The sequence below is a fragment of the Pseudophryne corroboree genome, chromosome 6 (assembly GCF_028390025.1).
Source record: "Pseudophryne corroboree isolate aPseCor3 chromosome 6, aPseCor3.hap2, whole genome shotgun sequence".
NCBI lineage: Eukaryota > Metazoa > Chordata > Amphibia > Anura > Myobatrachidae > Pseudophryne > Pseudophryne corroboree.
The window spans coordinates 380,268,971-380,283,866 of NC_086449.1; the positions used below are offsets into that span (position 1 = coordinate 380,268,971).

The following is a 14,896-nucleotide window of genomic DNA, read 5'->3' on the forward strand; positions in this document are numbered from 1 at the left end:
TCCGCAGGAGACAGGGCACAAAAGCAAGCTTTTAGGATCACATGGTGTGTACTGGCTCCTCCCCCTATGACCCTCCTCCAAGCCTCAGTTAGGTTTTTGTGCCCGTCCGAGAGGGTGCAATCTAGGTGGCTCTCCTAAAGAGCTGTTTAGAAAAGTTTTTTTTAGGTTTCAATCTCAGTGATTCCTGCTGGCAACAGGATCACTGCATCGAGGGACTTAGGGGAGAGATTTCCAACTCACCTGCGTGCAGGATGGATTGGAGTCTTAGGCTACTGGACACTTAGCTCCAGAGGGAGTCGGAACACAGGTCAGCCTGGGGTTCGTCCCGGAGCCGCGCCGCCGATCCCCCTTACAGACGCTGAAGAGACGGCAGAACGGAGGTCCGGAAAACAGGCGGCAGAAGACTCCACAGTCTTCATGAAGGTAGCGCACAGCACTGCAGCTGTGCGCCATTGTTGTCACACGGCTCACTGACTCAGTCACGGAGGGTGCAGGGCGCTGCTGGGGGCGCCCTGGGCAGCAATATAATTACCTTTAGTGGCAAAATAAATACATCACATATAGCCATTAAGGCTATATGTATGTATTTTAACCCAGGCCAGTTTATTAAAAACCGGGAGAAGAAGCCCGCCGGAAGAGGGGCGGAGCTTATTCTCCTCAGCACTCAGCGCCATTTTCCTGCTCAGCTCCGCTGGTGAGGAAGGCTCCCAGGACTCTCCCCTGCACTGCACTACAGAAACAGGGTAACAAAGAGAAGGGGGGCATAAATTGGCGATATTTATATATTAAGAGCGCATATATAGTAAACAACACCTTCTAGGGTTGTTTATATACATTTATAGCGCTTTTGGTGTGTGCTGGCAAACTCTCCCTCTGTCTCCCCAAAGGGCTAGTGGGTCCTGTCCTCTATCAGAGCATTCCCTATGTGTGTGCTGTATGTCGGTACGTGTGTGTCGACATGTATGAGGAAAATATTGGTGAGGAGGCGGAGCAAATTGCCTGTAATGGTGATGTCACTCTCTAGGGAGTCGACACCGGAATGGATGGCTTATTTATGGAAATTACGTGACAATGTCAACACGCTGCAAGCCGGTTGACGACATGAGAGGGCCGGCGAACAAATTAGTATCTGTCCAGGCGTCTCAAACACCGTCAGGGGCTGTAAAATGCCCATCTACCTCAGTCGGTCGACACAGACCCAGACACGGACACTGATTTCAGTGTCGACGGTGAAGAAACAAACGTATTTTCTTTTAGGGCCACACGTTAAGGGCAATGAAGGAGGTGTTACATATTTCTGATACTCCAAGTACCACAAAAAAGGGTATTATGTGTGAGGTGAAAAAACTACCTGTAGTTTTTCCTGAATCAGATAAATTAAATGAAGTGTGTGATGATGCGTGGGTTTCCCCCGATAGAAAATTATTGGCGGTATACCCTTTCCCGCCAGAAGTTAAGGCGCGGTGGGAAACACCCCTCAGGGTGGATAAGGCGCTCACACGCTTATCAGAACAAGTGGCGGTACCATCTACGGATAGGGCCGTACTTAAGGAGCCAGCTGATAGGAGGCTGAAAAATATCCTAAAAAGTATACACACACATGCTGGTGTTATACTGCGATCAGCGATCGCCTCAGCCTGGATGTGCAGAGCTGAGGTGGCTTGGTCGGATTCCCTGACTAAAAATATTGATACCTTTTGACAGGGACAGTATTTTATTGACTATAGAGCATTTAAAGCAGGCTTGTCCAACCCGCGGCCCGCGGGCCGCATGCGGCCCAAGTCGGCTAGTAATGCGGCCCAGGAGCAGCACTGCAGCAGAGGTTTTTTTTTACCGGAGTACGGACACCACATGTGAGGCTGAGCCAGCCCCAGCAGGCTGTCAGCACATCCTGATTGGATTGCTGCTGCTGGGACCAGCACCAGCTCACGCCCTCTCCGCTGTCAGTCACAGTGTAGCCCTCCTCTGCTGCATAGCGGCACACGTGACTGAGCAGCGCGAGAGTAGAGGAGCCCAGGGGAGAAGTTGGTTGTACAAGAACACGTGGAGCGGCGGACGGAGACGGAGGCAGCGCTGCAGGAGCGGTAAGTATGTGTTTGTGCGTGTGTGTGTTTTTTTTTACAGCTACAAGGGGCACAGTACAAGGGCGCAGCTACAAGGGGCACAGTACAAGGGGGCAGCTACAGGGCCACAACTACAAGGGGCACAGTACAAGGGGGCAGCTACAGGGCCACAACTACAAGGGGCATAGTACAAGGGGGCAGCTACAGGGCCACAACTACAAGGGGCACAGTACAAGGGGGCAGCTACAAGGGGCACAGTACAAGGGGGCAGCTACAGGGCCACAACTACAAGGGGCACAACTAGAAGGGGCACAGTACAAGGGGCACAGCTACAGGGGCACAACTACAAGGGGCACAGTACAAGGGGCGCAGCTATAGTGGCACAGCTACAAGGGGCGCAGCTACAGGGGCACAACTACAAGGGACGCAGCTACAAGGGGCACAGCTATAGTGGCACAGCTACAAGGGGCACATCTACAAGGGCACAGCTACAAGGGCACAGCTACAAGGGCACAGCTACAAGGGCACAGTACAAGGGGCACAACTACAGGGGCACAACTACAAGGGGCGCAACTACAAGGGGCACAGTACAAGGGGGCAGCTACAGGGGCACAACTACAAGGGGCACAACTACAAGGGGCACAACTACAAGGGGCACAGTACAAGGTGGCAGCTACAGGGGCACAACTACAAGGGGCACAACTACAAGGGGCACAACTACAAGGGGCACAGTACAAGGTGGCAGCTACAAGGGGCACAACTACAAGGGGCACAACTACAAGGGGCACAGTACAAGGTGGCAGCTACAAGGGGCACAACTACAAGGGGGCAGCTACAAGGGGCACAACTACAAGGGGCACAGTACAAGGGGGCAGCTACAAGGGGGCAGCTACAAGGGGCACAGTACAAGGGGGCAGCTACAAGGGGCACAGTACAAGGGGGCAGCTACAAGGGGCACAGTACAAGGGGGCAGCTACAAGGGGCACAGTACAAGGGGGCAGCTACAAGGGGCACAGTACAAGGGGGCAGCTACAGGGGCACAACTACAAGGGGCACAGTACAAGGGGCACAGCTACAAGGGGCACAACTACAAGGGGGCAGCTATAGTGGCACAGCTACAAGGGACGCAGCTACAGGGGCACAGCTACAAGGGACGCAGCTACAAGGGGCACAGTACAAGGGGGCAGCTACAGGGGCACAGCTACAGGGGCACAACTACAAGGGGCACAACTACAAGGGGCACAACTACAAGGGGCACAACTACAAGGGGTGCAGCTACAAGGGGCGCAGCTACAAGGGGCGCAGCTACAGGGGCACAACTACAAGGGACGCAGCTACAGGGGCACAGCTACAAGTAAGTTTAATATGTTAACTATGTTTTCTATGGTTTTTTTGGATGATCAGGTATCGTTACTGTTATTTTATTTTATTTGTGGCCCAAAACAAATTTTCATCTTCTAATGTGGCCCAGGGAAGGTGAAAGGTTGGACACCCCTGATTTAAAGGATGCATTTCTATATATGCGAGATGCGCAGAGGGATATTTGCACTCTGGCATCAAGAGTAAATGCGATGTCCATATCTGCAAGAAGATGTTTATGGACACGACAGTGGTCAGGTGATGCAGATTCCAAACGGCACAAAGATGTATTGCCGTATAAAGGGGAGGAGTTATTTGGGGTCGGTCCATGGGACCTGGTGGCCAGGGCAACTGCTGGAAAATCCACCGTTTTTTACCCTAAGTCACATCTCTGCAGAAAAAGACACCGTCTTTTCAGCCTCAGTCCTTTCGTCCCTATAAGAGTCATATCTGCCCAGGGATAGAGGAAAGGGAAGAAGACTGCAGCAGGCAGCCCATTCCCAGGAACAGAAGCCCTCCACCGCTTCTACCAAGTTCTCAGCATGACGCTGGGACCGTACAGGACCCCTGGATCCTACAAGTAGTATCCAAGGGGTACAGATTGGAATGTCGAGAGGTTTCCCCCCTCGCAGGTTCCTGTAGTCTGCTGTACCAATGTCTCCCTCCGACAGGGAGGCAGTATTGAAAACAATTCACAAGCTGTATTCCCAGCAGGTGATAATAAAATTACCCCTCCGACAACAAGGAAAGGGGTATTACTCCACACTATATGGTGGTACTGAAGGCTAGGTGAGACCTATTCTAAATCTGAAAAATTTGAACACTTACAAGGGTTCAAATCCAGATAGAGTCACTCAGAGCAGTGATAGCAAAGAACAAGGGGACTATATGGTGTCCCGGGACATCAGGGATGCTTACCTCCATGTCCCAAAATTTGCCTTTTCTCACTAAGGGTACCTCAAGTTCGTGGTACAGAACTGTCACTATCAGTTTCAAGACGATGCCGTTGGATTGTCCAAGGCACCCCGGGGTCCTTACCAAGGTAATGACCGAAAGGAGGATTCGTCTTCAAAGAAAATGGACGACCTCCTGATAAGAACAAGGTCCAGAGAACAGTTGGAGGTCGGAGTAGCACTATCTCAAGTAGTTCTACGACAGCACGGGTGGATTCTAAATATTCCAAAACCGCAGTTGTTCCGACGACACGTCTGCTGGTCCTAGGGATGATTTTGGACACAGTCCAGGAAAAGGTGTTTCTCCCAGAGGAGAAAGCCAGGGAGTTATCCGAGCTAATCGGGATCCTCCTAAAACCAGGAAAAGTGTCAGTGCATCATTGCACAAGAGTCCTGGTAAAAAATGGTGGCTTATTACGAAGCGCTTCCATTCGGCAGATTTCACGCAAGAACTCTTCAGTGGGATCTGCTGGACAAATGGTCCGGATCGCATCTTCAGATGCATCAGCGGATAACCCTATATCCAAGGATAAGGGTGTCTCTCCTGTGGTGATTACAGAGTGCTCATCTTCTAGAGGGCCGCAGATTCGGCATTCAGGATTGGATGCTCGTGACCACGGAGGCCAGCCTGAGAGGCTGGGGAGCAGTCACACAAGGAGTGTGATCAAGTCTGGAGAATTCTCTCCACATAAATATACTGGAGCTAAGAGCAAATTTATAATGCTCTAAGCTTAGCAAGACCTCTGCTTCAAGGTCAGCCGGTATTGATCCAGTGGGATAACATCACGGCAGTCGCCCACGTAAACAGAAAGGGCGGCACAAGAAGCAGGAGGGCAGTGGCAAAACTGCAAGGATTTTTCGCTAGGCGGAAAATCATGTGATAGCACTGTCAGCAGTGTTCATTCCGGGAGTGGACGACTGGGAAGCAGACTTCCTCAGCAGGCACGACCTCCACCCGGGAGAGTGGGAACTTCATCGGGAAGTTTTCCGCATGATTGGGAACCGTTGGGAAAGACCAAAGGTGGACACGATGGCGTCCCGCCCGAACAAAAAATGGGACAGGTATTGCGCCAGGTCACGAGACCTTCAGGCGATAGCTGTGGACGTCCTGGTAACACCGTGGGTGTAACAGTCGGTGTATGTGTTCCCTCCTCTGCTTCTCATAACCAAGGTATTGAGAATTAAAAGACATAGAGGAGTAAGAACTATACTCGTGGCTCCGGATTGGCCAAGAGGGACTTGGTAACCGGAACTTCAAGAGATGCTCACAGAGGACTAATGGCCTCGGGAGCTAAGAAGGGATTTGCTTTCAGCAAGTACCATGTCTGTTCCAAGAGGAACCGTGGCATCGGCCTTTAAGAAAGGACCTGCTCCAGCAGGGACCTTGTCTGTTCCAAGACTTACCGCGACTGCGTTTGACGGCATGGCGGTTTGAACGCCGGATCCTAAGGGAAAAGGCATTCCGGAAGAGGTCATACCTACCCTGGTCAAAGCCAGGAAGGAGGTGACCGCACAACGTTATCACCACATGTGGTAAAAATATGTTGCGTGGGTGAGGCCAGGAAGGCCCCACGAAAAAAAATTCAACTAGGTCGATTTCTGCACTTCCTGCAAACAGGAGTGTCTATGAGCCTCAAATTGGGGTCCATTAAGGTTCAAGTTTCGGCCCTATAGATTTTCTTCCAAAAAGAATTGGCTTCAGTTCCTGAAGTCCAGACGTTTGTCAAGGGAGTATTGCATATACAGCCCTTGTGTGCCTCCAGTGGCACCGTGGGATCTCAACGTAGTGTTAGGATTCCTCAAATCATATTGGTTTGAACCACTCAAATCTGTGGATTTGAAATATCTCACATGGAAAGTGACCATGCTGTTGGCCCTGGCCTCGGCCAGGCGATTGTCAAAATTGGCGGCTTTGTCTTACAAAAGCCCATATTTGATTTTCCATTCGGACAGGGCAGAACTGCGGACTCGTCCCCAGTTTCTTCCTAAGGTGGTGTCAGCGTTTCACCTGAAACAACCTATTGTGGTGCCTGCGGCTACTAGGGACTTGGAGGACTCCAAGTTGCTAGACGTTGTCAGGGCCCTGAAAATATATATATATATATAATTCCAGGACGGCTGGAGTCAGAAAGTCTGACTTGCGGTTTATATTGTAGGCACCCAAAAAGCTGGGTGCTCCTGCTTCTAAGCAGACTATTGCTCGTTGGATTTGTAGTACAATTCAGCTTGCACATTCTATGGCAGGCCTGCCACAGCCAAAATATGTAAATGCCCATTCCACAAGGAAGGTGGGCTCATCTTGGGCGGCTGCCCGAGGGGTCTCGGCTTTACAACTTTGCCGAGCAGCTACTTGGTCAGGGGCAAACACGTTTGCTAAATTCTACAAATTTGATACCCTGGCTGAGGAGGACCTGGAGTTCTCTCATTCGGTGCTGCAGAGTCATCCGCACTCTCCCGCCCGTTTGGGAGCTTTGGTATAATCCCCATGGTCCTGACGGAGTCCCCAGCATCCACTAGGACGTTAGAGAAAATAAGATTTTACTTACCGATAAATCTATTTCTCATAGTCCGTAGTGGATGCTGGGCGCCCATCCCAAGTGCGGATTGTCTGCATTACTTGTACATAGTTATTGTTACAAAAAAATCGGGTTATTATTGTTGTGAGCCATCTTTTTTAGAGGCTACTTCATTGTTATCATACTGTTAACTGGGTTCAAATCACAAGTTGTACGGTGTGATTGGTGTGGCTGGTATGAGTCTTACCCGGGATTCAAGATCCTTCCTTATTGTGTACGCTCGTCCGGGCACAGTACCTAACTGAGGCTTGGAGGAGGGTCATAGGGGGAGGAGCCAGTACACACCATGTGATCCTAAAAGCTTGCTTTTGTGCCCTGTCTCCTGCGGAGCCGCTATTCCCCATGGTCCTGACGGAGTCCCCAGCATCCACTACGGACTATGAGAAATAGATTTATCGGTAAGTAAAATCTTATTTTTAATAAGAGGGTGGTACTTCTCGGAGACCTCTGCAATTGCATGATCAGCTGTTTTTTTTTTTTGTTTTTTTTCTGCTGGGGGTGTTCTATCAGACACTTTAGGGAGCTAAAAACGTGTATCACCCTGCAAAGGCTGTTATTCCATGCCCTGATGTCCTATAATATCTGTCATCTTGATTAGAGAGTAGTTTTCATTGGTTTGTGCATTGATTAAATGTAGGAATCTTGCCCTGAATTATAGAAACGCCCCTCATCTGCCAAATTCCAATTTCCAATTATCAGTGATAAGTCCCATGACTAGCCTAGAGTGCAGCTTTATTAATAGTCACCCCCATTACAGCGCTTTTATTTTTTCTCTTGTAGGCAACCTATTCAACATCCAGCAAAGATGAGGGGTTTGAAGCCTTTCTCTGGTGGCTTTTAGGTACGTACTGTATACAATGCATCAAACAGGACCACACCAGTATGTACGTTTGGCTGTTACGGTACAGACTGCAGGCTGCATTATTCTCAGCCTGACAATTAATCACTCCTATTTATGTTCTATTGACTGATCTCTGTAATAATGGCTGGCCTCCCTTGTTGCTGACTAGAAAAAACTTTGGTATCCTCACCATAACTGCCAGGGTGGAAACTCATTTCTCATCTCCATCTGGCGGAACTGTAGCTCTGAGATTTCCCTCTCCACTGCCTGGGTGGAAGCAATCACCACTCACAAAAAGCCAAGTGATTTGTATGTACACAAACTAGTACAGTGCAATTCTCAAATTTTTTGAGCCTCCTTGTTTTACTTTTCATGGACAGATTAAAGGTGTTTTCCTTCATCAGGTTACCTCTTTAAGTTTATTATAGTAAAACGTTTTGTTGAAAAGTATCAGACTGCTCATGTCCAGTAAATTTAGAGGATATTTAGTATTTATATATAAACAGAAGAGTGGGAGAATTTTGAAAGACAATGGGGGAGATGCAATTGTTTGAAAAGTCAGTTGGGTGTCTGTTTTTTCCTATTTATTAGATAGGAAAAAACAAACGCAAAACCGACTTTTCAAACATTTGAATTCCTCCCAATGAATAGTTACTTGAATAGTGTTGGGCGGGAAACTTCCCGCTACATCCTGAAATTAGTACCTCATACTGAGCCATGTTTTGTTTGTTTAGTTTTTTTTATTACTTTTTCCCTTACAGCCCAGAACATAATTTCTCAAGCTATCTGCAGGCTGTGGTTTTCCATGACTTTAAAATACCCATACCTCATTAAGAACATTTCAATTGGTATTACTCTAACCTCTGTAGTACTAATCGATTGATCAGTCTAATTTGGACCTGAGCTCCCTCAATAACTTTGAGACTATTTTACTTTGAGATGTAATCAAAATTGTGACATTCAAGGAATATGGGGGGTAATTCCAAGTTGATAGCAACAGGGTTTTTGTTAGCAATTGGGCAAAACCATGTGCACTGCAGGGGAGCAGATATAACATGTGCAGAGAGAGTTAGATTTGGGTGTGGTGTGTTCAATCTGCAATCTAATTTGCAGTGTAAAAATAAAGCAGCCAGTATTTACCCTGCACAGAAACAAAATAACCCACCCAAATCTAACTATATCTGCACATGTTATATCTGCTCCCCTGCAGTGCACATGGTTTTGCCCAATTGCTAAAAAAAACATCCTGCTGCGATCAACTTGGAATTATCCCCATGAGCAGCTTCTTTTTTCCATAGATCTCAAGGACTCCATGTCCCATTCTAAGACTTTACCAACAGGCAAAGGTCAAAGATGGACTTCAGAGAACAGCTTTACAAAGGTGTTGGTGAGAGTAGGGGGTCGTTGTGATCCCCTATTTTATTGTCACTTCATTAAGGCCAGGCTATGCTTATCCTATATCCATTTGTCCAAATTAATATATTCATAAAATAATTTTGCCCCATAAGATAAATGTTAACTGTGTTTTTCCCCCTTAATCAACGATAATGATTGCCCACATAATTCTTAAGTGTATGGCCACATGGCTTTTACGGAGGTTTTTCTGGCTCATTTGATTTAACATCTTGCAGTTTTCAACCAACTTACCAGCAGTTTTGCCATTTGTAAGCTTCCACGCCACACCAGCGGTTTGTGAAAGACCCTCCAAATGACTACAAAATAAATGTGCCAGTTTGGAGGCAGAACCATCCGTGATGTATGACTGTTACATTCCGCCACTGAATGCATTTTACCACCTGATCTTTACTGCACTGCCTAGGGAATGCCCTCTGCTGGGGAAAGTTGTAGTGACATCATTGCATTGATTTCTTCTTTAAGGGGTATAGAGATAAAGTACCAACCAATCAGCTCTAATAAAGACTGTAAAATTACAGAAGCTGATTGGTTGGCACGTTGTCTTTCTCCACTTTATCTCTGTCCAAGCTTTTATAAATTGTACCAGATGGTTCATAGCACCCCCAGTGGAGTCTGTGTCACTGACACCCAGCACTAGAGATATCCCCTGAAGAGTGCTGACACCATTTCAGAGCAGAACGAGGCCCCAGGTGAACTTTATTACAGCAAGAAAGCGGTTACATTCAGCTTTTCAAAAGTACTAAGCTTTGTAATATCTTGTGTAGATGATAAATAGTGAGAGAACTGAGAGCTAATGCTCTTTCTTTACATTTATTTCTATACAAAGAACATGTGAGATGAGCCTGGTGCACATCTGTTCTACTATCGCTCTGGAAATGAATATTAGATGGGGGAAAGCAATAAAACTGTCATTTAGATTTAAAGGATCACATTGCACCCTGCCAATACTCTCCTTTGACGGAGTAGCATAAGTGATGTAACGTAAGAGAAGTTTCTACAGATGGGGAAAAATGTGGAGTAATTGATGGAGTAATTGAGGCTTTCAGGAATGTTGTTTTAATGAGAGTTTCTGCTGTGTTTCATAGGTATTGCTGCTCTGACCTTTGCCCTTCTTCTGTCAGCCAGAATGGGGATCTTCCAGGAGACACTGTACAAGGAATATGGGAAACATTCCAAGGAAGCATTATTTTACAATGTAAGACATGCTCCATATAACGCTAGGGCATTTCTCACAGTGGTATGTGGAAGTGTCTGTGGCAGTTATCTGAGAAGCCTTAATAATCCATACAATATAGCAGAGGTTCCCAAACTTGGTCCTCAAAGCACCCTAATGGTCCAGGTTAAAGGATACCCATGGCTGAGCACAGATGGTTAAATCAAATGGTGGCCTAATTCACCTGTGCTCAAGCATGGATATCCTTCAAACCTGGACCATTAGAGTGCCTTGAGGGCCGAGTTTGGGAACCTCTGCAGTATAGTCCAGGGTGTTATACAGTACAAAGCCATTGACACCATGTATTTTTCAGCATGGGAGAGAGGAGGGTATGGTTTATTGTGGCAGATGGTGACTGCACAAAGGCAAATTGCGGTCATCTAGGAACCGCGTTAGCATCGTAAAAATGGCCCGATGTAAGAAGCAAGGGCTGTGGGGCGACAACAGTTCTGCCTAGCCCAAGCATTAATGTACATGCCTGATGATGGTAATGGCCTACTCTACAGGCTCTGGCCAGTTTACACATCCCTGGTCCAGAGTGTGCTATTCTGATGTGCATTGTCATTCTATTTGTTGCACCTTTGCATGCATTGCTACAATGAGTTCTCTTTTTTTGTTATTTTTAGAAATAGGGGACACCCTGAATGTATGTAGCATCAAGTAATATGCAGCTCTGCTCATCCTGAGTTGCTTGGTTAATAATACATGCTTGTTGAAAGCCTGTCTGTGACTGTCCATGTCATGTGACTGGTTTCCCACAAGTTATTTGTGTCCTATACTGGCTGCTGCATTTCATACTGTGTAACTCCATCTCTATAGTGTGGTCCTTTTTAAGCATGTATGCAGTATATTATTGAAATAGAACTTATTTCCGTTTCCATCAGCAGATAATTGTTGTGTTTAGTTATGCAGCACTATGATTTTAGCGGCGACATATAATATGCATCTAAAGATGTGTCCACTTACTGTACATCTAGACTCCCTGCATGTTAAAAAGCGATTCTAGTCACGCCGTGGTGTGACTCAGTAGCAACGAGTGTTTTTACGTGCAACTTTTTCCATTAAAATGTCTTATTCACAAAACAAATGCAAAATTGACGTACAAGCAGCTTATGCTGATTAAAATGATATTCGACATGCCTATATTCTGTGTGTGACCACGGCTGTAACTGCATACGAAATGCTACATTACAGTGTTTTCCTAGAAAACACTGTAACGTACCATTTCATATGCAGGTACAGACGCACACAGAAGATAGTCATGCCGCATAGCATTTTAATCAGCAAAGTCTGCCACATAGCGATGCGAACAAGACACATTTTCAGCAAAAAAAAAAAGACTCCCTATGCTAACGGAGTTGCATGGGACCTGTCATGCCAGGCATTTCCTGCTGAGTGCCGTATTGCCGCAAGCTGTATGAGGACACATCTATATGTTAATAATACTTGTGTTCTAATATGAGACCAACAGGACCTAATATTTTATTAAGAGCAGGGGCTATTTTTTTGCTGGAAACTTATTTTAAAAGCTACAGTGTGCAATTAGTTTCAATACTGTGGTTTGTTTTATTGAAATCAATTAAAATCCCCTTCCTAAACTTGGATACTTTGGTTACTCGTCTTGCATGTAGTAGAAGACCGTTATCATTGGCAATAATTACGGTTATAACATTTGTTATGATTTATAGTATAAGAGAAGTGAATGTTATTTCCCTGTGCTAGGGTTTATATTGTCTGTCTTGTATGATGACCTTTAAGGCAACGTTGTAATCAGTTAATGATTTTGTTTTTCCCTGTTGACAGCATGCTTTACCCTTGCCAGGATTCCTGCTTCTTGCACCAGACATCTATAACCATGCTGTAATGTTCAGTCAGAGTGGTGAGTGTGAAGAGTCCTCTCACAGAGGTGGCGATGTATCAAACCTCTGAGAGAGATGACGTACCAGACAATCCGTTCATATCTGCCATGTTACAGGCTGTGTTTGAAAAATGACAGTTACAGTATAAGCTGATTACCAAAGGCGTGCACAGCACATTTTATTAGGGGGTGCACCGTCGGAGGGGTGTGTCTAGCTCCGCCTTTTGGGCGTGTCTAGCACCATCTATTGACGGTCAACGCAATATAAAATATCCACCCTTGTACCAATCCTAATAAAGCAGATACACTGTCAGATGTTGTGGTGTGCACCAAACAAACACCCCTGAAGGCACTCACTGTAATTACACTGCTCCTCCTCAGCCTGGTCTGGCTCCCCCTCTCTTTCCTCTGCAAGCTGCAGCAGCTTACTTACAAGTCAGTCACTCATTGACACTGACAGTCGCAGACTAGTACTGCTGCTGCTGGAAAAACGAGTGACGTGTCAATGTTGCTGCCGACCGCCTGCCAGTATTGAATTTGCCTTCCTAAGAGGAACGCTGGCTGCATGCTGCTCCTCATCAGTGGCTGGCGTTGGCATAGCATAGAAGGAACGAGGTGGGCATGTGGTGGGTGGGCATGCGAGCAGCATGATGTAATCACATCACGCTGTTTTTGTACATGGAGGTGGAGCCGGGAGTTTGAAAGCCAGTGGCAGTGGCACCCTTGATTAACCCATGCGTCCGGTCAGTAATGCAGTCCTGACAGGGTGCAGCGCAGAGGGGACAGTAATCAGCCTGCTCGGCTATCGCTGCATCAGGCATGTGAGATCGGGGTGCCAGACATTAGGGGGTGCTTGTGCGCACCAGGCACCCCCCCTGCGCACACCTATGCTAATTACCTGGTTGGTACTTTATCCCTCTCCATGGTTTGGTACTTCTACCCCAGAGCATTGATTGCTTGTCACACGTGACTAGAGAGCTGGAACTAGTTTCCAACTGTTAAAACATTTCCTCAGAGAATCATTCACCTTTTAAACTACCATTATAATTACCTTGCTTATTTGCATCCTTCTCTAGAAAGCTCTGATATCCATTTACTTTCACGATAGAACAGTAGTAAAATGAGATGATACAATCATTATGTTAGGGGAAAATATGGCAAGTTCATATAGTAGGCATTTACTGTTTGATGTTTTACTGCCCTGCTGTAATGTGCATAGGATTATGCATGCCCTATTTCCTCACTGATTTATTACCCCAGCAAAATACCAGAGCAGATGAATACAGAAAAAAGCATTGCATGTGAGTGTGCCAGTGTGTATACACTGCTTAGTGTCATGCTGGGTACACACTAGAATGATATAACCTTGTTTTAGCAACAAGCGAGTGTTTACACCTGATATGTCTGTTAACAACGTAGCTCACAGACATATCTGATCGGCCCTGCAGCCGATGCCAATATCCTGTATCTGAAACATATATCTGTGCATCTGCATGTGTGTACCCAGTCTTAAGGTGGGTACACACTAGGCGATGTTCTCATTGAGCGCCATCGCCTAGTGTTTCCCCTCCTGGGCCGGGCCACCCAACGGCGAGCGTACACAGCGATATTGCAGTGATGTCATACCGCGGCCGTCCCAAGCATGCAGTTTTGGACGATAAGTCCAACTTGAACTGCATGCACGGCCGAAACCAAGGGTCATTAACGACCCGCGGGGCCACGCATCGCTCGTCGTTTACAGCTTACACACTAGTCGATATAGTACACAACGTCTCTCAGGAAGGGTCAAAATGAGCAATGACGTTTACTTTATCGGCTAGTGTGTACGGGCCTTTAGTTTCACAGTTGGTAAATGATCCTGGCTTAAAGTATCCTTAGTGTAGACTAGAAAGATGTAGTCTATTGCAGACTCTGGAGCAAATAAACTAAATTAAATGTCATTTTCCGCTCCACTTGCACCTGAATCATGCTAAGAACATTTTTTTAGATATTGGGAAAATGTGTGCCAATTGCTTTATAATAAAAAGTCAAATATTACAGCTGATTGGATTTGTACTGCCAAGTTTATATTATTGTGCTAAAATAGCAAAAAGTATCAAATGTGTGAAACTGTCAGGTCTGAAATAACTTTTACATTGACGAGTGAAAATCTCGATGGCTGAGTAGTAAAACTTTAAAGGGGAAATTGTTTAAAGGTCCAGGATACTAAATGCGTGGTTTGGTTGTGACGCAGATTTTGCCATATGAAGGAGATTAGTGCCATGAGTCCAAAGCAGCACTTCATCAATGTCCGAGATCAGTAGATCTTCTACGTCCGTAATACACAAAGTACCTTCTTGTAATGAAATAATCTGCAAACCTGCATCTTGACACCATTCCCATGAGGTTGTACCGTCCATTTTCAATGTATTTCAGAAATGTTCACGCTGCCGCTGCTGGGAATCCAGATGCCGATCATGTGGTTTTATCTGCTCATGAACGTGATCACTCAGTATCCTTGTCAGAGAGATGCTCCAGCTGTTCTGTTACATCTGTTTCACCTTTCCCCCCGAGATAGCAGCTAGTCCATCTGGTGTGCACCTGATTAGTGCTCTTGCAAAACGTCACTGTATATTTC

General features: G+C 46.3%; 1 protein-coding gene across 1 annotated transcript in view; it reads left to right on the forward strand.

The window, feature by feature from the left end:
- SLC35B4 (solute carrier family 35 member B4) overlaps positions 1–14,896 on the forward strand; it is a 49,963-nt gene that overhangs the window by 30,710 nt on the left and 4,357 nt on the right. The window contains exons 6-9 of the mRNA XM_063926756.1: positions 7,732–7,792; positions 10,294–10,403; positions 12,225–12,300; positions 14,695–14,770. Of these exons, the coding sequence (XP_063782826.1) occupies positions 7,732–7,792; positions 10,294–10,403; positions 12,225–12,300; positions 14,695–14,770 (323 nt within the window). The remainder of the gene's footprint in view (positions 1–7,731; positions 7,793–10,293; positions 10,404–12,224; positions 12,301–14,694; positions 14,771–14,896) is intronic.